Below are 25,749 nucleotides of genomic sequence, written 5' to 3'. Positions count from 1 at the left end.
CCACGCCAGCCAACCAGAGGCGTCGCCGTCCTGCACCTGTCCGGGTGTTAAAGGGCCGCGGGGATACCAGATACGGGGACAGTTCGGCCCAGCGGCGGGGGCACTGAGACACACGTGGGAGACACGGGTAGAAAAATAGCGTCTGCCTTTATTCAAGTCCTGTCCTCTGCCTCAGGCCCCATCCCGCGTCCCGTCCCCGGGGCCCGGAAGCAGCTGTCCAGGGCGGGCTGCAGGGCCCGGGATACCTGCTCCGCTCTCTCCGCGAGCCGCCAGGGGTGGGGGGCTGCGGGCCCCTGCAGGGTCCCCAGGAACTCGGGCATCTGTGAGGGCAGTGAGAAGACCGGCACGCTGCGGAACAGGGCGGGCACGGCGTCCGGGGACAGCAGTCTGTCGAAGTAGGCCCCGACGTAGCGGCCGGGCGCCCGACCCTGCAAGAAGTCTGGCAGCAAGCAGCTGAGCGAGGCGGCGAAGGCGTCGTGCGGGCCGTGAGCCCCGGGCGCCGACGTCGCGTCCTGCAGCCATTCGCGGCACAGCGCCACGGCCCCGGGCGAGAAGAGCAGGACCACCACGCCGCCCTCCTGCAGGGTCTGGCGCCGCTGCGCGTGGAACCAGGCCAGGGGCCCCTGCGCACTCAGTTCGCGGCGGCTCCACAGGTCCACGGCCACGCGCAGCGGCAGCTGGAACAGCGCCGAAGCCAGGGCGCCCACCAGGCGCTCGAAGCCAGCGTCGTCGGCGGAGTAGAGGAGCAGAGCCGCGCGGCTCCTGGCGGCCGCTGTGCAAAAGAACACAGCAGGAGCGGAGACGTGAGCTGGCCCGAGGCCCGGCCCTCTGGGGGCCGCCCCCCGCCCGGCGCTGGCTCACACTCACCCCCCGCGCGGACGTCCTCCTTCAAGAGCCTCAGCCACCCTGTGAGAGGAGAGGAGCGGAGGCAGCCGGTGAGCCCAGCCGCCGCCTTCTCCTAGCCAGCTCCCAGGTCCACTGGAGTCCTGCCCCTGGGGAATGGGGAGCCGGGAAGCGCTCACCTTTCACGTGGTTCTTTTTGAGGAGGAGGAGAAGGAAAAGCACAGCGGCCAAGAGTAAGCAGGCCATCCAGACCAGGGCCCAGCGCCGGTGGATGTCTAGGAGACCCAGGGGAGAAGGCAGGCTTGTTAGAGACCCCCACTTCACGAAGGAGAAAAACGAGGCTCAGAGAAATGAAGAGATTTGCCTGACGTCCACAGCTCACAGGGTCAGTGTATGAACATAGATCCATTTACTTGGGTGACCTTGGATAAGTGACTTCCCCTTCTGCCTCAGTTCACCTCTGTAAAATTGGGATAACAATAATATCTACTTCACAGGATTGCTATGAGGACTATATGTATTAATACACATAAAGCACTGAACAGGGTGCTGGGCATATTAAGTGCTCAAATGTCAGCTAAGATTATTGACTCCTAAGGGACTTCCCTGGTGGTCCAGTGGCTAAGGCACCCTGATCCCAATGCAGGGGGCCTGGCTTGGATCCCTGATCAGGAAACTAGATCCCACATGCCCAACTAAGAGTTCACATTCTGCAACTAAAGATCCCGCATGCCACAGTGAAGATCCCACGTGCCACGACTAAGATCCAGCGCAGCCAAACACATAAATAAATAAATGTTTTTTAAAAAAAGATTATTGCCCCCTAAGCCTAGGGTTGCTGGACCCTTGACCTCACTCTCTTGGATGACTGCAAGAGCCTTCTAACTGGTATTTCTGACTCTTTTATGCCTCTAATTCATTACAACATGGCAGCCCCAGAGATCTTTTTTTTTTTTTCAATAAATGTATTTATTTATTTTTGGCTGCGTTGGGCCTTTGTTGCTGCATGCAGGCTTTCTCTAGTTGCGGCGTGCAGGGGACTACTCTTCATTGCGGTGTGCGGGCTTCTCGTTGCGGAGCATGGGCTCTACGTGTGTGCGCTTCAGTTGTTGTGCAGGGTCAGTACTTGTGGCGCACGGGCTTAGTTGCCCCGCGGCATGTGGGATCTTCCCGGACCAGGGCTCGAACCCGTGTCCCCTGCATTGGCTGGCGGATTCTTAACCACTGTGCCACCAGGGAAGTCCCCCCAGAGATCTTTTTAAAATACAAATCTGGGGGCTTCCCTGGTGGTACAGTGGTTAAGAATCCGCCAGCCAATGCAGGGGACACGGGTTCGAGCCCTGGTCCAGGAAGATCCCACATGCCGCGGGGCAACTAAGCCCGTGCGCCACAAGTACTGAGCCTGTGCTCTAGAGTCCACAAGCCATAACTACTGAGCCTGCATGCCACAACTACTGAAGCCCTCGCTCCTCGAGCCTGTGCTCTGCAACAAGAGAAGCCACCACAATGAGAAGCCCGCACACCTCAATGAAGAGTAGCCCCCGCTTGCCACAGCTGAGAAAGCCCACACGCAGCAGCAACAAAGACCCAATGCAGCCAAAAATAAATAAATAAATAATAGATAAATTTATTTTAAAAAATACAAATTTGATTATAGCCTTTTGGGAAGCTCCTGCTACTCTTAACATAAAATCCAAATTGCTTACATCGGCTCCCAAGGCCCTACATGGCCCTTGCATCCTAATCCCATGACAGAGGCCTATCTCTCAAGATCCTCCAGCCACATTGGCTACCTTGGAGTTCCTCAAAAAAGCACCCCAGAGTCTTCACAAAAATGCATCTCTTCCCGCTTCATCTAGCTCAGCCTTCAGAGTTCACCTCCAACCTTTCCCCTGAACTAGGTCAGGTCCCCATTATATGCATTCAGGGCTTTGGACACTTTTATAGTGAATGCTTCAATAGCCCACACTTCCTAAATGATTGTTTAGCTAATGTCTTTCTAGCTTCTATGGCTGGCATGGAGACAGGGAACGTGTCTCTTTGGTGATGCTGGGATCCCTGCAAGCGCCCCTTGTGGTGTTTGAATTAATGAAGCAATGACCCTCTGATTGAAAGGCTAAGGCCATTGTGTATGCTCCCCCCAGGAATGGTCCCTGTCAAGATTCCAGCTCCTGGTACAGAGAAGAAGGGCAGTTCTTGTAATACTCACACTTTTCCATGGGGCAGGCCCACAGTGCTCCCAGGTCATCGTCCCACAGCTGTAAGACACAAACAAAACCAAATCCAGAGCCCCCAGCTTGGCATTCAACACCCATCAAGTGTGGTCCCAAATTTCCAGCCTCAGCTATGCATGTTTCACACACACACACAGCAGCCGCAAGCTGCTCTGCCTTTGCTTATGCTGTGTCTATTTCCTGGACTGTACCTTGCTACTGGTGCCAGATTGGGCCCACATGAAAAGACCCTCCCTGGAACCCAAAACTTAGCACATTGGTTATTAGCTGTCTTAACCCAATGGTTATCTCTTTGCTGGTCTCTTCAGCCATGAGTACTTGGGGACAGGAACTATGCTTCTTCAACTCTTAGCTTCCCCGGGGCTGGACACAAAATAAGCACACACAGATGGTGGGTGGATGCTAGAGGGGCAATGAGGAGGCCCCTGCCCCTGAAGAGTGACAGTTTTCCTGCTAGGCACAGGAAGAGGTAGAAGAGGTTGAAGACAGGGTTTGAGGCCTGTTGCCTTTGGGCATTGGGGAGGGCCCTCCTGCCACCTACTCACCTGAAGACACTGGCCTGACTGCACATCTTGTAGTAACGGCCCTCCGAGACGAGCTGCCCTCTGCCAAGCCAAGGGATGGGTGCTGTCACCTAGAGGCACCACACCTAGGAGGCCACCAGGCTACAGCTGGGCAGAATAGTAGAGGGGAGGGTCTGGGAGACTTTTCAGAGGCCACTGAGAACAAGGCCCAGGTCTGAGTTACCCCTACATTCCCAGAGACCAGCACAGGGCCTGGCACAGAGGAGGGGAAATTGAATAGTGAAAATTTGAGGCCAGGTTTGAAGTGGAGCTGGAAAGGGACATGAAGGAGGGTCCCCCATCTCTCACCGTGGACGCCCTGCTAAGCAGTGGAGTGCAGCCACTGGGTTCCAAGGCGCAGAGTGATCTGTTGTCCTGGGGGCCTCGTGTCTCCACGAGCAGCATGTCATCCTTGAGGGGCCCCAGGGAGTCTGGAAAGGGTGAGAGCCCACTCTGAGTGAGACCCAACCTGGTTGAGGGCTGCCACTCCCCTGCCCCATGCCTGACTTTCACCCCCAGGAGCTGGCACCTCCAGGGTCCACCCCTATTGCAGTGGCCCTGCCCCAGCCTCCCCCAGGTCCCACTCACCAGCCCACAAGCACTCTTGTAGCTCCTGCTTCTCCCAGGTGCTCACCTGCTCAGAAGGGGCCAGGGTTAGGGGCACGAGGAAAAGCAAAAGCTGAAGCCAGAAAAACCAGAAGAGAAGGGACAGACAAGGGGAGGCCTGTCAGGTTGGGGGGTGGGGTCTGGACTCTGGACTTGACCTTAGGCAGAACTGGGTTCAAGGCTGAGTAATTAGGAATCACTCCATCTTTCTCAGCCTCAGCCTTGTGAGGTCATCTGTGCCGTAATTTAACTCTTTTCAGTTCTGACAGAACACTTTATACACTCCCTTCTCACCTAACCACCTTCTCAAAGAGGCTTCATCTGACTGCCCCTCTTGAAATTGCAACTCCAAGCCTCCTTTATCCTTCCCCACCTTTTCCTATAGTATTTATATACAATTTTAACATACTGTATAATTTACTTATTATGCCTATTGTCTGCCTTTTTCCATTACAACATGAACTCTTTAAGGGTGGGAACATTTATTGGTTTTATTCACTGACATATCTATTCCAAGAGCCTAAAACAGTGCCTGAAACATAATGGCTCAATAAATCTGGAATTAATATTTTTATAACTACCCTTCGAAGTTATAAAGCAACCCATTTCTACAGGTAGCGAAATAGGATAATTATAGCAATAATCAAAGCAGTTACCATTTATTGAGAATTTAGTTTGTGCCCGTTGCTAAGATGAAGCATTGTTTAATCTTCATAACCACTCTATGAAGTATTCAATAGTTACTATTATCCTCCCCATTAAACAGATGAGGAGACTGATGTTCAGAGAGGTGAAGTGCCCTGGGTCCCGCGCCATGCACCGGTAAAGTAAATAGTGGAACCCCTAGAGGAAGCTGGTAACCACTTTGCTCCAGCGACCCAAGGATAAAGTGGATTCAGAAGACAGTGACTGTCTGGGAGTCCGCAGAGGTCCTGACCCCAAGCCTGGCTCTCTGGCGCCCCTTTCTTGCCTGGACACAGATGTTGGGGTGGCCTTTCAGCAATGGGAACTCAAGAGCCTTCTGTGGAAAGAGGGTAATGGGTGGGGTCATTAAATTTGGGCCCCTAGGTTCCCCTTCCTTCCCCAACCCCGGGAACCTCCTGCCGCCTCGCTTACATTCACAGTGACATTCTCTCGGGGCAGCGGTGGGACCAGCGGCTGGCAGGGGCCCCCATCCGGTGCCTGCCAACACAGTGTGGCCTCAGCGGGTAGTGAGCACGGCGCGTCCAGCCGCCAGGCCCGCGGGGGCAGCAGCTGCAGCCGGGCGGCACGCCAAAGGTTCCGGTGTGCACGGGGGTCTGCAGGGAGAGGGTCTGGTTACTGCGTGCCACCAGGTCCCGCCCGCACCGCTCCCGCCCTGGCAGAGCCGGTCCACTCACCCTCCCTAAAGGGGCAGATGCTGGTCCTGACAGAGTCGGGCTCTAGACGCCACACCTAGAAAGGAAACGGGGCTCCACAGGTCAGTTCAACCCAGCCAGCACTCTGCTAAGCCCTGGGGATGCATTCACTCAGCCCATACAGTCAGTGCTCCTTGGCCCTCCGTATTCGCTGTTCTGCATCCTCGGATCAAAAATACTCCGGGAAAAAAAATTCCAGAAAGTTGCAAAAAGCAAAACTTGGATTTGCCTGCAGGAAACTGTTTACATAGCATTTACATTGTATTAGTTATTATAAGCAATCTAGGAATGATTTCAAGTATACAGGAGTATGTGAGTAGGTTATGTGTAAACACTACACCATTTTATATTATATAAAGGACTTGAGCATCTGCACATTTTGGTATCCACAGAGATCCTGGAACTAATCCCTCTGGGATACTGGATATGGAAGGAGGATGTATTTCACCAACCTATGCCCAAGTCTTTTTGCCCTTTACAAGGGCCTAGAATTGCACACATTTATTCTTCCAGCAAGCCCTATGCCAACATCTGGCAACATCTTCACTCGACAAATTTTTAATGAGTACTTACTACGTGTCTTAGCACTGTGGCAGGCGTAGGGACTTTTAACAATTAAATCCACAATCACTTTGTGAGAACCTACTTAGCACAGGTTCTCAGCACAGCGTTAAGGACACGTCCATTTATACATTTTTTCTTCCAATAGACTTTTTTTTTTTTTTTTTGGTTGCGTTGGGTCTTCATTGTTGCATGCGGGCTTTCTCTAGTTGAGGTGAACAGGGGCAACTCTTCATTGTGGTGCACGGGCTTCTCGTTGCGGTGGCTTCTCTTGTTGCCGAGCATGGGCTCTAGGCACACAGGCTTCAGTAGCTGCGGCTCGCGGGCTCTAAAGCACAGGCTCAGTAGTTGTGGCACACGGGCTTGGTTGCTCCATGGCGTGTGGGATCTTCCCGGACCAGAGATCGAACCCGTGTCCCCTGCATTGGCAGGCGGATTCTTAACCACTGTGCCACCAGGGAAGTACCCAATAGACTTTTTAAGTGCACCCATTCTTGGCTTAGCCCTAAAGCACTAGGGATAATAAATTAATTTATACAACAAATGTATAAGAGCACCTACTACGTAGCAGGCATTGGGCTTGGCAGTGAGGACATTTATATCACAGCAAACATTTCATGAGTGTCTGTTATATGTCCTATCACTGTGCTAGGCAGTAGAGTTTCACTCATTCACTCATTCATTCACTTAACAAACTTAATTAGCACCCACTACATACCAGTTATTATGCAAGGCTCTGGAGAAATTACTAAATTAGAATAGATATCATTTCCTTGCCTTCAAGGAAATTACAAATTCACAGTTGTAGTAAGGATAAGACATGTATACAAATTAATAAATCAATCACTCATTTATTGAGGATTTGTGGTATGCAAGAAGAGACAGGTGCCCAAATAAGAAAACAAGTGATAAATGATAAATAGAAAAGAAAAGACAGAAATGCAAGAAGATTTGGAGACAGAAGAGGCCAGGAGGTTGGGCAAAAGCTTTGGGAAAGAGGTGACTGGAAGGATTGAGGTGTATGGAAAAGAAGGATTGGGGTGTATAGAAAAGAAGTGAGGGCATTTCAGGTAGTGGGAATGAGAGACATTAATGTCAGAGGTAAAACAGATGGGACCTGATGACCAATTAAATGTATAATCAGAAGGAGAATATATTATTATAACATATATAAGCTGGAAGTGGCACACTTCCTTATAACAGCCCTGTGAGGCTGGTACTGTTTATTCCCATTTTACTGATAGGAAACAGGCTCAGAGAGGTGAAGTGACTTGTCCAAGGTCACACAGCTAGCAAATGGCAAGTCAGGATTCAAATAAGTCTGAGTTCACAGCGCACGCTCTACTCTCCAGGGGAGCACAAAGAAGGAATTGGAGGAGTAGTGGAAGCCTTCAAGGGGGAGATGACATCTGAAGGGGGCCTTGAAGCACAAGTAGTAGTGCTGGGGATAGAGGATCACAAAGAGCATTCAGGGCATGTACAAGCAGAAAACATAGGACAGCAAAGTGCAAGGGAGGGCCAGTCCCCCTAGGGAGCCACAGTTTCCATCTCAGAGAGGAGTGTGGAGGGTGGGGAGACCAGGAAGGTGAGGGCCAACCGTCTCACCAGTTCCCTAATCCCTGTCCCCGGGCACCCAGCTGGACTCTGCTCCTACCTGAATACAGAGGCAGGGAACCAGGTCTGTGTGGTTCAAGGTAATGGTCTGCGGCCCAGTCTGTGGGAGAAGCAGAAGGAGAGAAGTTGAAGAAGATGAGGAAGAGGAAGGCTGGAAGCCGAAGTTAAGGACACCGGGCAGGCAGCCGTTCCCCCACCAATGTTCCTCGCTTTGGGCGTGGGTGGCTGTGTCCTTTTCAAAGGTGCCCTATGATAATGCACTTGCAACTTCAGCACAAGCATCGGCCTGCAGTGGGAATGGACCTGGGGAGGGAGAGGCCTCACCAGGTTTCTGTGCCACCAGGGTTTTGCAGGGCCCGGAACCTGGTTCCAGTACAGGGAGAGGCCAAAGCGCTGATCCTCAGGGATGTCCACCACCAGGTGCACGTCATTGCCATCTGCAGTCACGTTGAGCACCGGCAGGGCTGCGGAGGAAGCAAAGAGAGAGACTTCCTTCACCTCTTCTGTACACCCAAGCCTGGGTCACATCCACCCACTGCCCCTTTGGAGTTTCCTTCAAAGCCCTTAGACTAGGAGGCCCCTGGAGGGCAGAGCCTGTGTCTCCATGTCAGACCAGACTTCAGCCACAGCCCAGGACTGAACCCATGTAGGCCCCAGTATGGGGTCTGGAGAGGGCTCTTCTTCTTGCTTCTCCCTCTGCAGCCAGAAGTACCTGTAACCACTGTAAAATAAATCATTCTCCTCTGCTCAGAACCTTCTGATGGCCCCCACATCACCCCAGAGTAAAAGCCAGAGTCATTACAGTGGCTTGCAAGTCCCTCCCCAGTATGGCTGCTGTGAACACTCTAACCTCATTTCCTAGCACTCTTGTCCTTAATTAACCTGCTGCAGACACACTGTCCTCCTTACTAATACTTAAAAACACTAGACACACTCCTGCGTCAGGCCCTTTGCACTGGCTATTCCCTTCACATGGAACCCTCTTCCCTCAGATACCCCATGGCTCCTCCCTCACCTCCTTCAGGTCTTTTGCTCACTGACCACTCCAACTCCCAACCTCTCTATCCCCCTTCCCTGAAATTTCTCCATAGCACTAATAACCATCTAACTTATTGCATATTTCACATCTCCATGTGTTTATCGTGTCCTCCATCACCCCCACCCTGACCCTGACTCCCAGCTAGAACATCAGCTCTGTGAAGGCAGGGATTTTTGTCAGTTGTTTTTTTTTTTTTTTAATTGGTTTGTCTCCAGTGCCTAGGGCTATTCCTTGAGCAGGGTAATGACTCAATAAATATCTGCTGAATAAGTGAATCAGTGTCTACCAAATGAATAAAGACATGAAATCCATGATGTGTATCTGTATCCTCAAACCTCTGGTGCTGAGTAGTCTTTAATGAATTACCAAAGAGGCATCAAGCTTAAGTTTAAGAACCCAAATAGAAAATGAAGTTGAAATCTTTTGAGTTCAAAAGCATCACAGTGTTTCTATCTCGATGTGGCTGGTAGTTATGCAAGTGTATACATATGTAAAAATTAATTGAACTGGACATTAAAATTGGTGCACTTTACACACTTTTCTGTATGTATGTTATACCATGATAAAAAAGAAAATACAAAACAAAAATATGAACAAAACAAAGTCCAAATAGTACATGAGAAAAATCATCAGAACCTTGAGTTTCTTAGCCCTTATTTTATGATTTAATATTATTTTTATTTTAATATATGGGGGCGGGGTGCACCGTAATCTTGACAATGTTTTGGGCCACTAGATGTTCCTGGTACTAATAAATATTTGTTCTAAGAAGTGAGAGATTCACCTTTATATTCTAAATGCCTGGCACTGAGTAAGAGCTACCGCAGTTCTTTTGTGATAAATGAATGAATGAATAAATGAGCTCTGTGAGCCTCTGGGATGTGGCAGCCAGACCTGAAGTTCACTCCAAGGGTCCCTCACACTCCAGACCCACCCTCACCCTCCTCCCAGCCCTGCTGGCCCTAGCTCCTACCCCAGCAGCTCTGAATGCTGTCCCGGACTTCAAGACCCCTGCAGTCTGGGGAGAGATCACAGAAAAGCCTCTAGTGGGGTTGGGGGCAAAGAAAGAATGGGGGCAATCCGACCCATGGGGAGCCCTGGGAAGGGCTCCCTGTCCCCTCAATACCACCCATATATATTCCAGTGCCCAAAGCACCTTCCCCAGACACCGGGAAGCAACGTCACCTGGGGAGAGGAGGCATGAGGGACTGACTATGGGCAGCTGGGAGTGAGAGTGCCTGAGAGCGGCCGGGACGAGGAAGGGGGTTAAAGCAGAAGGGCAGTGGCCGGTGGGGAGAGAGACTAAGGGGCCAGCACTCGGGGCCCCTCAGGCTGTGGGGCCACTTACCAGGCAGCTGCTGTGTGAGATTGAGTTCCTTCTGGTACCGGGGCTGAGTGTAGGACCAGATTCGCACCTCAGCCCCCAGGGCAGCCTCGAAGCACTCAAATACTACAGAGCCCTGTGAGGAGAGGGTGGCGGAAGGCTGGTGGTATAGGGCTCAGAATTGAGGCTCCTCTCCATGGTCTGCTCCACTCACCCTCTGCCCTATTCCCAACCAATGACTATTCATACTGTATGGCCCCCAATTCTGCTGCGAACATGTTCTCAAAGGCCTCCAGTTCTAAAGCACACAGCCTCAGGAGGGGTGGCAGCAGGGCCAGGATTAGTGCCCCCACTCTATTAGTCCTTGCCTCATCCCTGCTGTTCCAGGTTACGTGCCAAAGCTAAGGTGATCAGAGACCCCAGACCCCAGCACAAATGTGGGAGGCCCCCCCCACAGAAGTCGTTCTCACTCCCAGTGCCTCAGTGGGCCTCATGATTGCCCTGTGAGGGGGACCAGCAGGTGATCTCCCATTATTTTCCAGGTAAGACGATATAGACTGGGGGCTGGGGACAGGAGGGAAGTCAAAGTTTGAGTGACTTGGCCCAAGTGGAGATACATGTCCCAACCATGAGCAGCCCCCTGAGGCTGGGAGAAGCTCCGCGGGGGGACAGACATGGTACATGTGGGGCAGCCACGGACAGTATGGCAGGGAATCCGGAAAAGTGGATTCAGCCCACAGACCTCCCGTCTGCAAGCCTCAGCTTCTCTATCTGGAGCATGAGGGCAATAATAATGTCTAGTTCATGGGGGTAGTTTTGAGGATTACAAAAGAAAGGAAAAATTAAACTTTCTGAGACTCTTCCATGTTGGGTATTATACCAGGTGTTTTATACATATCAACTCATTTTACTCTCACAACAGCTATGTGAGGTAGGACTATTCTTTTTTTTTTGGCCACACTGGGTGGCCTGTGGGATCTTAGCTCCCCAACCAAGGATCGAACCCGGGCCCTCGGCAGTGAAAGCGCAGAATTCCAACCACTGGACCACCAGGGAACTCCCGAGGTAGGACTGTTCTTTTTCCCACTTTACGGACAGGAAAACTGAGGCATAAAGGACTGAAAGAACTTGCTCACAGCCCTGCTAGAATCAGGACCTAAAGAGATAATGCACGTGAAAACCCTTCATAAATTCATTATTATTTCGCATACCACAGACTGACCAGGCTGCACGAGGGCAGCAGGCACTCGCACCTCCAGTAGGACGCAGCGGGCAGTAGGGTAGGCCTGGAAGGAGAGCACGACGTGGGCCTGGAGAGAGGCTGTGAGCAACAGGGCAAGGGGTCGGTCAGGCTCAGGGGCCCTGGGCAAGGCTCTGGCGAGGGGCAGTTGGGCCAGCCGGCTTCTCCTCACCGTTCCTAGGCTCCTCAATCGCTGGGTCCTCTGCAATTCCAAACATCTCTTCATCTTCAGGCTCTTCCCAGTACCCTGGAATGACCCGAGAGCAAGGCTCAGATCTAGCCCCAGCTCTGGTTTTGGGTTCCTTCCAGGAAGCTCAGTGCTAGGAAGCAGAGGCCAGGCTTGGGGCCGGGGGTGTGGGCGGGGAGACCAGTGTGACCTGGGGGTTCCGTTGGCCAGTGTCCTCCAGGAGAATACTGAGAATGCCCCGTGCTTCCTGACAGACACCCTCCCTGGTCTTCGTGCCCACTCCAGACACACTCACATGCACCAATGCCCAGTCATGGGATGACAGGCTCACCATGCACAGCCAAGTGGACATCCACACGCACACAGAGGTCACAGTCGGTATCCTTGTAGCACCTTAGCACCAGCTCTGTCTGCAGGCCTGTGGGCACCAGCACGGGGCCTGGGGCAGACACGAGGCTCCCAGGCAGGCAGAGCACATCACCATCTGTGTGTGAAGGGTGGGGTGGGAGCTGAAGCTTCTCAGACCCAGAATCTGGTTGCACCTGACAACCCCAGAGGGCCAAGGAGCTTTGGGCTCTTCCTGGGCTGAGGGTAGGTGGTGAGGGCATGGGACTGAACAGCTCCCCTCCCTTCTGCCCACCTGGGAAGATCTTTCCTTTCTAAAAATAGGGCTACTTACCCCAGAGGTGGCAGGAAAGGCCCTGGGAAGGAGGTAAAGACAAGTTAGAGTTTATGCGTCCAAATGTAACCACCTTTTCCTGAGGCCCCCCCACCCGCCTACCTCTTTCTAGGGTTCCCTTTTCCAAGTCCCTCCCAGAAGAGCTCAGGCCCAGCTCTTGCCCCCTCCCCATTCTTCTCTTACCCCATCAGCACCCGACAGACCAGCCAGGGCAGTTCTGACGGTGATGGCAGCGGCAGGAGCCAGGCTAGGGCCTCAATGGCCGCAGACCGAGCCCTGAGCCTTCCTCAACACTCCTAGAGTCCCAGACTCACCGGAGAGCAGCGGGCAGTGTCCTGAGGCCCCGCAACCCTCTCTAGAGAGAGGACCACAGGGTTTCGGCCCAGTGCCAAGGACAGAAAGAACCAGGGCACAGGCATCTTCCAGGTGCCAGGCAGCACCCAGGCCTGAGGCCCTGTCCTGCCCGCCCCCCGAAGGGGGGCTGACACCACACCTCTTCTCCCACTCAGCTGCGTGCCTGCGGGCAGGAGGGGCCGGAAGCCCTCCCCAGTCTCGGGGTCCCGGCGCTGGGCCGCTTGCGCACGCCCTCTCCCAGGAGTCGTGACTCCCATCCAGTCCCTGCCAGAGTGCTTTCGTTTTGGCTCCTGGCAGGCAGCCGGCTGTTCCCGCCCCGCCCGGCCCCTCCCACCAACACCAGGCCTGGGAGCCAGCAGCCTGGACCTGAGTGGTGGCCTCACTCCCTCCCTCTTTTCCTCTCCTCCTCTTCCCCTTCTCCTCCTTCTCTGCTGACACCTGGCTGGGAGGGGCCCCTGGAGAGGGTGATGGCCTAATGGCTGAGTGAGGGAGCTCTTACTCACTCTGGGAGTCCCTAAGGAGGAAGGCTCCATTGAGACAACCAAGGCCTTAGGCAATCCTGGGGCATTTGCACTTCCCACGTGACTCTGGGATCTTGGTGTCCACGGGGCCCCTCTTACTGGCCACCCCAGGTCCCTTCAGACATTCCCCTTGGGCCTCACTGTGGGACACGATCTCTAAAGACAGGGACAAGGGGCACCGTAACATGAGCTTTTCGCCTCTTCCTGGCCTATGCTCAAGCGAGGGGTAGGGGTGGATGGGACCCAGGACCCAGAGCCAGGAAGACAGGGTCCTATTTGTGCTGTTGCCATGGGCTGGCTGCGTGACTGTGGCCCCACACCACCTTTCTGAACCTGTGTTTTCTTCTCTTCTCTCTGAAGAATCACAGTGAGGATCAAGGAAATTTCCAGGGAGACACTGCTTGTGAGAATATGACAGACATGGATGTGGATGTGGGCCCAGAAAATGATGCATAACAACCGCCAGGCAGGGTCTTGCTGACCCTTCCCCCAACTCAGCACCCCGGGCACACTGGAAAAGCACCTTGTGTTTCTTAGTTCATCCATCATGTTCACCTTTATTCAACTTTCTCTATCTCAGTCTCCACTGTCCCACCTTTGCCCCCATCACCCAGGGCCAAAGCCTCCTTCCCTGGGTCCAGAGCCCTCCCTCCCTCCCTTCCACCCACTCTGGGCAGGGCCCCGGTCTGGAAAAGGGGGATCCCTGGCTCCCAAAGGGGTTTCTGTCCCCCCACCCCCTCTGCAGCCACCTCCCACTCAGAGCTGCCATGTCTCCTGCCTCCCCAACCCCTGTCCCAACCTCTCTGGCCTGGACTGGAGCACGTGCAGACGACTATTCTCTGGAATTTCGGAGAGAGGAAGTGGGACGATCCCCCACTCACAACAGCACTGAGGTCAGAGGAGTTCTCAGGAAAGAGTGACTCTCCCTGGGGGCTCTGAGGGAGAGAACCCTCAAGCATAAGCATGAGGAAGAGACTGGACCCTGGGGGAACGTGGGGAACGGGCTGGGACAGTGAGTGTGATGCCCCGCTCCCGGGCTGGGAGGTAGCGTAAGGCTTTGTGGCCAGTGGCCCCTAGGAGGCATCCAACGATTCCAGGGTAGAAGCCTCATTCCGGGCTTCCAGCCAGTGCCCCTAGGCCTGCGGCCACAGACATCTGGACTGCGGTGAGCTCTGCTCAGCCTTGATCGGCAAGTTTGGCGGCCTCGCGTTCCAGTTGGCGGCACAGCTCCACGCGACCCCGCAGGCACGGCCGGGCCGCGAGGCGGCCCCAGCTGGTGGCTTGAGTAGAAGTCCGCGCGTCCAGCGCCCGCAGCAGGCGCGGCAGGTCTTGAAGCAGGCGGTAGCGGGGCAGGGCGCGCAGGGGCGGAGGAATGTCGCCTTTGGCGCAGAGGCGACTGAAGTAAGCGAGCAGCGGCAGCGGGCGCGGGGCGGCGCGGAGCAGGGTGTGCAGGGGTGCGGCGCGGGCATCCGGGCCGCCGGCGGGGCTCGGGCTGGCGCAGCTCCACAGCAGCAGCACGGTGCCCCGCTCCCGCGCCACGCGCGCCCGTGCCGCCCAGAGCCACGGCAGCGGGCCCACGCGCGCCACCCGCGTGCCCTCCCACAGATCCACGATCACGTCGCGCCCGCCGCCCAGCGCGGCCCGCAGCAGTTCAGCCAGCGCTCCCACCAGGCGCCGCTGCGCCTCGGAGTCCGCCACGTGCAGGAGCAGCACCGGCCGCGCTCGACCTGGGCCTGGGGGTGGGAGCAACAGATGAACAGGGTGGGGGGCTAAGGGACAGCCCAGCCCTTTCCTCCCAGGCCTCAGCGCTACATGATAGGGTTAACTCCACCACCACCCCCTTTCTTCCTCTGCGCTGGGGATGGGTACCCAAGGCAGCTTTAGCCTACAGGCCTATAGGGCGCCTTTGGGCTAATTAGATAAAGGTACCCAGGAAGAGAAGAGGGCTAGGGCGCCAGGTGCAGCGCAGGCTGGATTTCCGCTCCACTAGCGTCTGGCCTAGAGACTGGTGCAGTGAACCACCTGCAGAAGGACCTTTGCCCTGCCTTAACCATTCCTTCCCACTAGGGGGCATGAGACTCACCGCCTTGGGTAACAGAGAGGGGGGTGCAGCGGCAGGGACAAGGCTCTTTCGGAAGGGAGCCTGGGCGGGGGAGGGATGGGGGCAACTGGCCTAGGAGCCAAGGAAGTCTGAATCCCCAGGTTACCCCCAGTGAACTTACCTGACAGTGGGCGCTGGCAGGTGAGCACCAGAACAACACCCAGTAGGGTGGTGAAGGCCAGCAGTACCAGGATCAAGAGCCCCAGGAGCCTATGAGAGACTGAGCCAAGAAGGGTGAGGCCAAGCCCGGCTCCTCAGTGCCCAACCTCCCTCTCACTCCCCCTCCCCCTCCCAAGAACTCACCATCCGGACACAGGAGGTGCTTCCAGGCAAACTGGACATCTGACCTCCACACCTGAGGGCACAGAGCCCCCCAATCCCTGTAAGCCAGGGTAAACCCTCCTCCCAGGGGAAGTTGAATAAGGCATGGGGGATAGTGAAGGGGAATCCCCCTGGATAGGGAATTCCTCCAGCACAGGGTTTGTGTCTGGTCCAGCTCTGGCTGGGCACAGAACAAGGTCAAGAGTGGCAAACTCAGAAAGTAAACCCAGGGACTTCCCTGGCGGTCCAGTGGTTAAGACTTTGCCTTCCAATGCAGGGGCTGCGGGTTCAATCCTGGTCAGTGAGCTAAGATCCCACATGCCTCAGGACCAAAAAACCAAAACATAAAACAGAAGCAATATTGTAACAAATTCAATAAAGACTTTAAAAAAATGGTCCACATCAAAAAAGAAAGAAAGAAAGTAAACCCAAAGTTAACCAGAGCATCCATGAGGACGTGGAAGGCACAGGCCCTGACTGAAGTAATCAGACACCACTGAGCTCCAGCCCATGATCACCATGCCTGAATGTGGAAACAAAGCACCAGGTTTTCTGATTTTTTTCAGGAGACGCCAGAAATCAACTTTTTAAAATGTGACATCTCCCAATATTTAAGTGGTGGCAACTAATTCCAATTTTGAACACCGTGCTGGCCAAGTCAAACATTTTTATGGACTGGATTTGCCCCATGTGTCACCTGTGGTATAGATGACAGGGGAGTATATGCAGCAGAGTGAGGGCAGGATTCCTTACCAGGACACAGCCCCCTGGCCTCAGGAAGGGAACGATGAGGTCTAGTGTCACTGAGCTTGAGCCCTGAGTCTGTGGGAAAAAAGAGCAGAATGACTGTCCCCATAGAGGCAGATCTGGCTCTGTCCAGCCCCTGAGTCTTTGCCCATTGCTGTGTTCCTCCTTTCTACCCACCACCCCTACCCAAACCCTACCCAGGCTTAGGGCCAAGTGCCACCCCTGACAAGAAGCCTTCCCAGGCTTCATTCCCAGATCCCGCTGATCATTCCCAGATCTGAACTGCTGCACAGATAAACATTAATCAGGCAATCAGGCACTCGTCAACAAATATACTCTGGGTGCCTACTCTGTGCCAGCCCCTGAGGAGACAAGGCGGGCATGGACATTGTCTCTGTCCTCTAGCAGCTCACAAACCAGGAGGCTAATTATATGCTGCCTCCCTTCTCTGTTCTGCGCACCTGAAGGGGCAGCTTGTCCATTGGAAAGAACGTAAGATGTAGAGTCAGGAGACCACAGCTAACAAAGTCAGGCTTAACTATTGCCTTTGTGGTTCCTAGCTGTGGGATCTTTGCATGGAGAGAGACTTCCTTTCTCCTTGAGCCTCAGTTTCTTCATTTGTGTGTGATAGATAATAATCCTTGTTTTACTGGGTTACTGAAAGCATCAAATGGGAATATGCAGGTGAACCCTCTTTATAATACGAAGTACAGGGACTTCCCTGGTGGTCCAGTGGGTAAGACTCCACGCTCCCAATGCAGGGGGCCCGGGTTCCATCCCTAGTCAGGAAACTAGATCCTGCATGCAGGCAACTAAAAGTCTGCATGCCACAACTAAGAGTCCGCAGGCCGCAACTAAGAAGTCCGCATGCTGCAACTAAAAGATCCCATGTGCCGCAACTAAGACACGGCACAGCCAAAATAAATAAATAAATAAATATTAAAAAATACACAGTGCAATGTGTATTCATTTAGTAGTAGCAGCTGTTATTACATTGTGGACTCCTTAGGGGCAGACTGTGTTATATACTTTTCTTGTATCTCCCAGGGCCTAATACAGAGTGGGAACAGAGTAGGCACTCAATAAATGCATGCTGAACTGACTGCCATCTGTCTACAGGCAAGGATGTGGCTTCACCCTGTGCTCTGGGTGCTGGTTAGAGAGTTGATCAGTCTCCACCCTTTGGGAACACCCTCCACCACCTACCCCATACCCCAGCCCTGCCCCAGACCCCATTCTCCAGCCAGCTGTGAGCAGGTGCCGATGCAGTGGCTCTCAAATCGTGGTTAAACTCAATGACGTTCTCAGCCCACAAAAATAAATGAGTCCATGGATTTAGCTCTCAATTTTAAGTTATCCCACATGACTTTGTCGTAAATCTTAAGCATGGTTTCGACTTAAATCTTAAGCATTTCCTACCACCTGTAGGCTTGGGAGCCCTCACAGAATACAAAACAAATAAACAAGCTGCATGTAAGTAAGAAAGAACTGAAACAAGCTAGCTATGCTTAGTCAGCTTGGTGCTGTGGTTTTGCGGATATATTTGATGGTGGTTTTTATGTCAGATACACAGAAGAGAGTCTGCTAGTCAAACTGCTGTTAGTTCACATGATAGAGTTAAATCTGTCAGTAGTTTACAGTATTCTGCGAAGAGCACTTCAGCTTCCTGGGGCTCTGCCTCCCAAAGATAGAGAACGTCTGCCAGGAGCCTTGTGGAGGAAGGCAGGAGAGTAGTGGTAGAGGACAGCTGGTTCAAGAGAAGGCATCAATGTAAAATGTGGTGGGAGTTCGAGTGGGCCAGAGAACAGCTGGGAGTGGGAGGGCCAGTCTCTTGTCTCTGTTTATCCCTGTAGGTTCAAAATCAAAAAGGATTAGAGGGACTTCCCTGGCGGCGCAGTGGTTAAGAATCCGCCTGCCAATGCAAGGAACACGGGTTCGAGCTCTGGTCTGGGAAGATCCCACATGCTGCGGAGCAACTAAGCCCGTGAGCCACAACTACTGAGCCCATGAGCCACAACTACTGAGCCTGTGAGCCACAACTACTCAGCCCACTCGCCACGACTAGAGAAAACCCACGCACAGCTACGAAGATCCAACACAGCCAAAAATAAATAAATAAAAATAAATTTATAAGGAAAAAAAAAGAAAAGGATTAGAAACTGCTCCATTGAAGACCCCAATGACTGGCAGAGGAGGCAGCTGAACAAAGGCTGGCCAAGTAAATAAATAACCAGATGTTGTAAGAGATTTGCTTGCCTCCACCTGCTGTGCTCTAATCAACAGGTTCTAGTGGGGGCCAAGCCCTGGCTAGGCCATACCTGGCTGACGTTGTACACAGGGGGCACCATGCTGTCCTGCCCCAAGCCTGAGTGGCTCCAGGCAGCACTGAAGGTGGCGGGCATCCTTGAGGAGAAGTGAAGGACCAGCTGCTGGGCCTGGGTATCCATGCTCACGTTCCAGGATGGGGCTGCCAGGGGGTAGGAAAGGGCATCATGTAATAGATGATGGTTTGTGGGAGGTGATAGAAGCCAGGCTGCAGTTAACAGAGAAGTCAGGGCAGGGATAGAGTTTGGCTTTGCCGCAGTTGCATGAGGGTGAAATGGTGGGAAGGGGTCCCAGCCAGGGTCACTTATTGGCTCACCGAATGTCTGGTGGGGGCATTCAACGTGGCTGCTGTTTCCAAAAGAGAACTGAGAAATCCAAGAATGGCAAGTCAGCAAGCTCCAGGCACCATGCACACCCTTCCCCCTCCCGTGTTGCCCATGCTTGTACCTTGAAGCAGAGCTGGGGGTGCAAGTCCACCTTCTCCAAGACATACCACTGTGGTGGGAGAAGGGAGTTAGGGAGCAGGGCCCTGGGCCCCAGCCCTGCCCATCCAGGTCCTAGGGAGGCCATCTCACCCCCTCTGACTCTCGAGCCGTGGCATTGGGGACGTCTTCGCAGAGGGTGTGCCAGCCCCGCCTCTGGCAGAGGGAGGCGTCCAGCTTCAGTGGGCAGCGGAGTGTCAGGGCCATGACCATCTGACTGTGCTGGCTGTGGTCAGTAAAGTTCACCGACTCCCAGAAGTCCGAGCCATCTGGGCAGGCAGCAGGGGCAGAGAGTGAGGCCCAGGAGGCCTGAGCCCCATCCCCAGGGCATCGGGAGATGATATTTGTGAGGGAGCCTGGCACAGCCCTGGTCTGCCTAGGTGCCTGATAAACGAGCATGCCTCCTCCTGTCCCTCCTGTTGCCTCTTCTATTTAGCTGTCTCCTCTCCTTCCTGCACCTCCATTCTGGCCAACTCTTTGCTGCTCCCCAAACTCCAAATCTTCATATCTTTGCTTATGTTCCTCTCAGAATCAGGAATGCTTTCCCCTCCCTTCTCTCCTTTCTAAATCCTGCGCATTTTCTGAGCCCAGCTCAGATGTCACTCCCTTTAGGAGACCTTTTCTACTCATGGACAGCCGTCATGGGCTTCTCCCTCCCCTGAGTTCACGCCTTACAGCCTATTCCTTAATTACAACCCTGCCCTGGACCATAGGATACTTTGAGCTGTTCATTTGTCATGTTTGAGAATCCTGTCTCTGCAAGCTGGGCTCAACAGTATGCACAGATGTCACCAACCACTTTCGCATATAATATTGAACTCCAGCCTCATAAGGAGTTGGAAAGTGAGGCAGGGCAAGTATCATTAGTTTACAGATGAGGAAACTGAGGCTCGGAGAAGAATGAGTGGCAGAGTTGGGATGGGAGCCCAGGCCCTCTGGTCCACCTTCTTAGGACATTACCTCCTGGGGTGGATATTTCTGAACAGTGCTAGTACAATGTTCAATGCTCTGATTTATTGGCAGGCTGATTGCTAGACATGGTAGCCCATGACTTGCCCCCACTGACTCCAGAGAAAGTGCCTGCATGCCTTCTGGGGACCTTCTCCAACGCAGGTGTAGAGGGTGTGCAAGTGCGTGTGTGTGTATGTGCATGTACGTGCACGTTTGCGGGGGAGAGAGAGACAGAGAGAAGCTGTGCGTGAGCAAGAGTCACATGAGTAGCACTCACAGGCTTCAGGCCAGCTCTGGAAGGGACACTTTTTGTGCCTCACGGTGTCTTCTTGCAGGTAGGACACCTGTGGGGACAGGGGAGCAGGGAAGAAGGGTCAGAGGAATGGCTTTCCCTACATCACTCAGACTTGAAACTCATTCTGGCTTGACCTTGCCCAGATGCAAGCTGCCTGAGCTGGCAGGGCACCGAGGAGAAGAAGTGTGGGGTGTGGGCAACGGTGGGTGGCACTTGGCACTCAGGGAGGAACCCCAGACTATAGGAGCAAGATCAGTGGGTGAGGGGCTGAGTCCTTTTTTCCTGGAGAGGAGAACATATCCCCACAAAGAGGCAAATCATGAGGTCCACATTCCTCAACTTTGGCCTTCCCTGGCCTCCACTCTCAGCGATTCCTAAGGCGCTGAGTGTCCCATAGGGCCCCTCCCTCTGAAAGCCCAACACCCAATGTTATCCCCCTGGCAGGTGCTCCCCGCTCCAGGTCTCTGCCTGCACCCTCCCTTTTGTCTCCTCCTGGGTGACAAGGCCTCCGCCTTTCCTGTCTAGCCCAAAGGAGTCTTAATGCTAGGCACCTCAGTCTTACAAGGAGAGGAGGAGGACTTCCACGCAGGGCTAGCGGGGATGAGACTTCTGGGGCCATATGGAGCCTTGCAGTGGCCACGAGCCCCCACTGTGACAGCTCTGAACACCCAGTGAAGGCAGCTGTCTATCCTGCCTCTGTGGGCTGAGGCCGGGTCTCGACAAAGGCAAGCTGGGTCTGGGTGGGGCTGAGGTTGGACTCACCCCCAGGAATGTGCCATGGTCAGCAGGACACCTCCATCCCTGGCACTGTGTGTGGCTCACTGTCAGGCTGGCACCAGTCTTCCCTAGCATCTCGTTAACACCAGCCCTTTTAAAACCTGACTTAGTGGAGATATGCTTGACCAATGGTGCTATCTGGGTGGCCTAGGAGTGAAGCCATGGACCACCCACACCTTCTCCTCTGCTCACCTCGATGCACAGACAGGGCAGAAGGAATTCATAAGGCAGGTCTACAGTGCAGCCCCCAGACACAATTTTCTGTGGACAAAGCAGCAAAGGAAGAGAAGAAGAGGGGCCTGAGAAAGAGCAGAGGCACCCTGGAAAACGGCAGGAGAAAACTGGGACCTTGGTCACCACATACCCTACTTTTCCTCTTATCTGAGACATTTCTTCCTCTGAGAAATTTCTTCTCAGGGGGTCTCTGCCCTGTAATCTGACCATCTGCTCTAGGTGTCTCAATATATGGAATGAGGGGAGTGGGGAGGAGATGGGGAAAGGAATACACATTTATTGAGCCCCTACTATATGCCAGGGAGGGTGCTAGGTGCTAGAAGCACCAACTCAATTAATCAAATGCTAGCATCATGGTGATCTTGGGAGGCATCATCGCCATTTTAAATGTGGAGAACTGAGGGACTCGGGTACAGCATCAGTCCCTTCAAATGGTACCAACTGTATACAAGGGCATCCGTGACAACTGGAGGTTGAGGTGGAGTGTCAGGGCCTAGGCCGGAAGAATAGGGGACATCTCATTCTCTGAGGAGCAGTGACAAAAGGGAGGGAGATGGAAGGGTACCAAGACAGATGTGACCATTTTGTTATTTTCTCAGGAGAACAGCTTCTTGGGGGAACTGAAAAGTCCTCTTAATGCAACCTGAATCTCACTGAGGGTCCTCTCACTGGGGGTAAGCGCCATATCCATTTCTCTGCTAGGCATTCATGGCTGCCCCAGGTCTCTGCCTGCCCTCTCCTTCCTCTCCTGCCAGGAGACAAGGCCCCCTAGTTCTCTGCCTAGACCAAAGAAGTCTTCATGTTAGGCACTTCAGACTTGTAAGGAAGTCTTGGACAATCACCACCTCTCTCTGGGACTCAGTCTCCTCATCTGTATAATGGGTAGGTCCTTTCACTCCAGCCCTGTGTGATTTGGCTTTTACAGGCAGATGGCCCTCCATACCTGGGCATCAAAGGGACGGCTCAGCTCCTCACACTCCAGTGCCCACTGGTGGCAAAGACGCACACTGACCTCAGGGCCTGGAGGAATGGTCACTTGAATAACCCGTGCCTCAGGCAGCAAGTCAAAGGAGAACTCAGGCCCTGGGGAGAAGGGGGACTTGGTGGCCTTGTCTTTTGGCCTTAGCACAGGTACCACTACTTGGCTCCACCATCTCCAGTCACACGATGTGCCTACCTCCAAGCCTTTGTGAGCCACGTTTGGAGAGAACTTCCCCTTTCTCTGGATCTGCAGGTTGGGTTCTTTTGGAACGCAGCCCCTTGTGGGAGGTGTCTGGGGAGGGGACGGAGATGTGATGGCCCTTCTCAGACAGGCAACGGCTACTTAGCAGCTTCCTCTGCAGGCAGAGAGCAAGGCTGGGCTGGCCTCAGGCCAGGAATCAGGAACTCTGGCTTCTATTCCTGTCTCTGGAATCCAGGGCACCACAGGCGAGCTGCTCAACCTTTAAGGCTCAGTGTCCCTAACTGTGTAATGGACAGAATAGTCTTCTTGAGTCCACTCTTTCCAACTCTCTTTTATGGCTGGAGAACAGAATGAGAAGCCAGAAAGAGAAGGGCTGTGGGGTGTAGGGAAGGGCTGGAACTGACAGGGAGAGTACCTGAGCAGATGCTGGCATCGTGTGCCTCCTACAGAACCGGAACTTGTAAGACTTTTTGGATTTCTGCACCAGGAGGTGCAGCCAGTCCCACTGAAGACCTGCACAGGGAATGACACATTTACTATCCAGCCCTTCACGGCCCCTCCGCTACCTGGAGATGTGACCCAGTGTTGGACAGTCAGTCATTTTAGATCAGGGAGGGTAATGATCGCAAACTTCTTTAGTCCTAAGTTATGATACAATCAAAAAAGCTTTTTCTCTTCTTAAGTAGAGAAAAACTATGTATATACAAAGACGTTCATGGTAGCATTATTTATAACAGTGAACAATTAAAAACTGTCAATTCTTAAGCAGTGTGTGGGCATTTAGTATGCCCCAGGCACTGAGCTAGGCAATGAAAATGTAGAGTTGAATAAGACAGATCTTACTTTACAGATAGAAGGTAAAAATAGTAAACTCATAGAACTAAACCATTTTAATCCCAAGAATTGGTACCAGCTGAAAGGAGAAACATCTTCACAAAACGATACAACTGAACTCACAAATATCAATCATGGTGTGTGCCATTTTAGGAGGGCCTAATTCTCTGCTGAGGTTGACAACAGGACAAACATCTCTTCTAGTAGGATAAGTTTTACTAGTGTCAGTCTAGGGGCCCCCCCAAATTCCCCCAATTCCAATCTCCACTAAGAATGGCCCAAAGGACTGTTTCTCATACCCGAAGGATCTGACACCAGATGCAGGCACCAACAGCAGGGACAGTGGCAGAGCCAAGCACGCCAAGGCTTTGGGGAGGGGGGAAAGGCCGATAGGGTATGGCGAGGAATCTGGGCAGACCTTCCTGTGAAAGATGAAAAGGAAATCAAATGGTAAGGTCCCAGGAGTTCCCTCCTGCCTCAGAAAAGTTGGACTTGAGGCTGAGCTCTGCCACTTACATCCTGGCCGACTGAGCTGGGGCAAGTTACAGACTCCTCTAAGTCTCAGCTTCATCATTCATAAAGTGGAGCTGCTGTCAAGATCAAGTAACATAATGCGTGGGAAAATGCCTTACAAAGTATAATAAAATGTACCCTAAAACAGGAAGGATCATTGTTGTATTACTGACTGCTGTGGGACCAATTAAGGGAGAGTGCCTGGAGACTTACCTGGCTCTCATTTAATCCTCCCCACAGCTCAGGGACAGCTGTTTTCATTGTATAATCATTTCTACCGTGCTCCTATACCCCTCAGAAACCGTGCATGGCCTGAAGTCATGCATGGAGTATGTGGCAGAATTACAACGCAAATCCAGGCTCACCTTGTGTTTTTTCTTTGATACTATGCTACTTCCCAGGTTGAGAACCAAAAATTAGAATGGAAGAATGGGGAAGAGGAGCAGGGCAGGGAATGAGACTCACCAGTGAAACTGTCATCCTGAAGGCACAGGGCCCAGTAGGGAAAAGAAAGGACAGAAGTATAATTAGTAGGTATTCCCACGAGGAGCATTCTCCCTGGGGTCTTTGCCTCACATCACCTAATTTCGGGGTCTGCAGAAGCCAGTAGCCCATCCACTCTGGCTCTTTTCTTCCCAGCTCCACCCTGCCCAGGCCCTCAGTGCACCAGGACCTTGACTATCCATCCCTTCAAGACGATGTAGAGAACACACTGAGGCTGCCACCAGAGCTCAGGGACTTGGGTAGCAGGAAAGGACAGGCGGAGAGTGGGGAGCTGTACCAGCCTGTGCCAGCCAGATGTCCCCACCCAGCAGCAGCAGGCACACCTTACCATGTGGGAGGCCAGCAGACAGAGGGTGCTCCAGCTGGGAAGGTAGGGGCAGCCAATACTAGCAGAGGCAGACAGGCCAAGGAGCAGCTGGACAAGAGGCAGGAGCAGGGCTGCCAGTCCGGGGCTCCCCATGGGCTTCCGAGGGATCAAGGTATCCAGAACATGGCTGCGCCTCCTGAAGGTGGGTGGCAGGGCCTTGCCGTGCAGCAGCAGGGAGTGCAGTGCCAGCAGGAGCCCTCGCCTCAGCCTGCCCCTGTCCCGCCCTGCCCCAAAGCTCCTCCTCAAGCTCAACCAGCCGGCCAGGCCACATTCCTTCTCCTCCAAGTGGAGGGACTGAAGGACACTTGCCCCCCAGAAAACCCTACTCCCCTACCTGGAGGGCAAGGGGGCTCCTGCTCTGGAAGAGAAATAACAGGCAAGAGGCTGGCACAGGGTCAGGGGGATGGATGGCGGCTGCACCCACTTCGTAACTCCTCCTACTCCTGCAACACCCTGCAGATCAGACCCGCCCCTTAGCGTGCTCCTGGCCTTGAATCTCCCCTGGACACGTGCTTCATCCTCTCACTTAAAAGACTGACAGAGCCATGAAGCACTTCTCTGTAGTGGGTGCTGGAGACCGAGGTGACTGATGCACCACTTAGAGGTGGGCAGAACAAAAAAGCACGTAAACCTCACATGTCCCCCTGTGCATCCTGGCTCCCACCTGGCTGACTTTCAGGACTAGGGTCCAGCTTTCTCTCTCTACCCGTTGGCCAGTTCCAGCACTTCTGCCAAAGGGCCTCCAGCTTCAAGGAGCCACTCATCAGTACAGTCTGCTCAGGAAGCCCCAGGTCTCATAGCTGAGCCCTGGAGCTGAGGGAGTGGGCCCCACGCATTGACCTGGTTTCCTGTGGTTTCCGATGCTGAAGAGGCTCCATTCTCTGCGGGGACCCTCCACGTCGTCCCATGGCTTCCTCCTACTCATGGAGCATTTGAACTGCTTCAGCCCTCAC

The 25,749-nt window shown here is 53.4% G+C and overlaps 2 protein-coding genes across 22 annotated transcripts; both read right to left on the bottom strand.

The window, feature by feature from the left end:
* Positions 1 to 128: 128 nt before the first annotated feature.
* Positions 129 to 13,772, bottom strand: IL17RC (interleukin 17 receptor C). 12 transcript variants are annotated; one of them, XM_033865399.2, is made up of 19 exons: positions 12,602 to 13,772; positions 12,288 to 12,309; positions 11,940 to 12,092; positions 11,594 to 11,668; positions 11,435 to 11,502; positions 10,206 to 10,317; positions 9,831 to 9,875; positions 8,143 to 8,282; positions 7,859 to 7,918; positions 5,626 to 5,680; positions 5,363 to 5,544; positions 5,184 to 5,267; positions 4,229 to 4,274; positions 3,950 to 4,071; positions 3,623 to 3,682; positions 3,053 to 3,101; positions 1,023 to 1,118; positions 868 to 906; positions 129 to 772 (listed from the first exon to the last, which is right to left on the bottom strand). In XM_033865399.2, the coding sequence occupies exons 1-19, from the start codon at positions 13,172 to 13,174 to the stop codon at positions 153 to 155; spliced, it is 2,601 nt and encodes an 866-aa protein (XP_033721290.1). In that variant the 5' UTR covers positions 13,175 to 13,772; the 3' UTR covers positions 129 to 152. The 12 variants fall into 12 exon arrangements, with proteins under 12 accessions (XP_033721290.1, XP_033721285.1, XP_033721287.1 ...); XM_033865394.2 differs by having other exon boundaries at positions 11,393 to 11,502; positions 12,602 to 13,751; XM_033865396.2 differs by having other exon boundaries at positions 5,217 to 5,267; positions 11,393 to 11,502; positions 12,602 to 13,747.
* On the bottom strand, positions 13,279 to 25,749 carry IL17RE (interleukin 17 receptor E). Of its 10 annotated transcripts, XM_073787642.1 has the most exons (16): positions 24,758 to 25,112; positions 24,391 to 24,406; positions 23,712 to 23,834; positions 22,994 to 23,091; positions 22,573 to 22,732; positions 22,339 to 22,478; positions 21,354 to 21,422; positions 20,367 to 20,433; positions 19,232 to 19,407; positions 19,104 to 19,151; positions 18,973 to 19,021; positions 18,650 to 18,798; positions 16,338 to 16,406; positions 15,567 to 15,618; positions 15,385 to 15,483; positions 13,279 to 14,895 (listed from the first exon to the last, which is right to left on the bottom strand). In XM_073787642.1, the coding sequence occupies exons 1-16, from the start codon at positions 24,887 to 24,889 to the stop codon at positions 14,339 to 14,341; spliced, it is 2,004 nt and encodes a 667-aa protein (XP_073643743.1). In that variant the 5' UTR covers positions 24,890 to 25,112; the 3' UTR covers positions 13,279 to 14,338. The 10 variants fall into 10 exon arrangements, with proteins under 10 accessions (XP_073643743.1, XP_073643737.1, XP_073643736.1 ...); XM_073787636.1 differs by lacking the exon at positions 24,758 to 25,112 and having other exon boundaries at positions 22,339 to 22,668; XM_073787635.1 differs by lacking the exon at positions 23,712 to 23,834 and having other exon boundaries at positions 18,650 to 19,021; positions 22,339 to 22,668; positions 24,758 to 25,749.

This window comes from Tursiops truncatus, chromosome 10 (genome assembly GCF_011762595.2).
Source record: "Tursiops truncatus isolate mTurTru1 chromosome 10, mTurTru1.mat.Y, whole genome shotgun sequence".
Taxonomy (NCBI): Eukaryota; Metazoa; Chordata; class Mammalia; order Artiodactyla; family Delphinidae; genus Tursiops; species Tursiops truncatus.
This window is presented reverse-complemented; position numbering and strand designations above follow the sequence as displayed.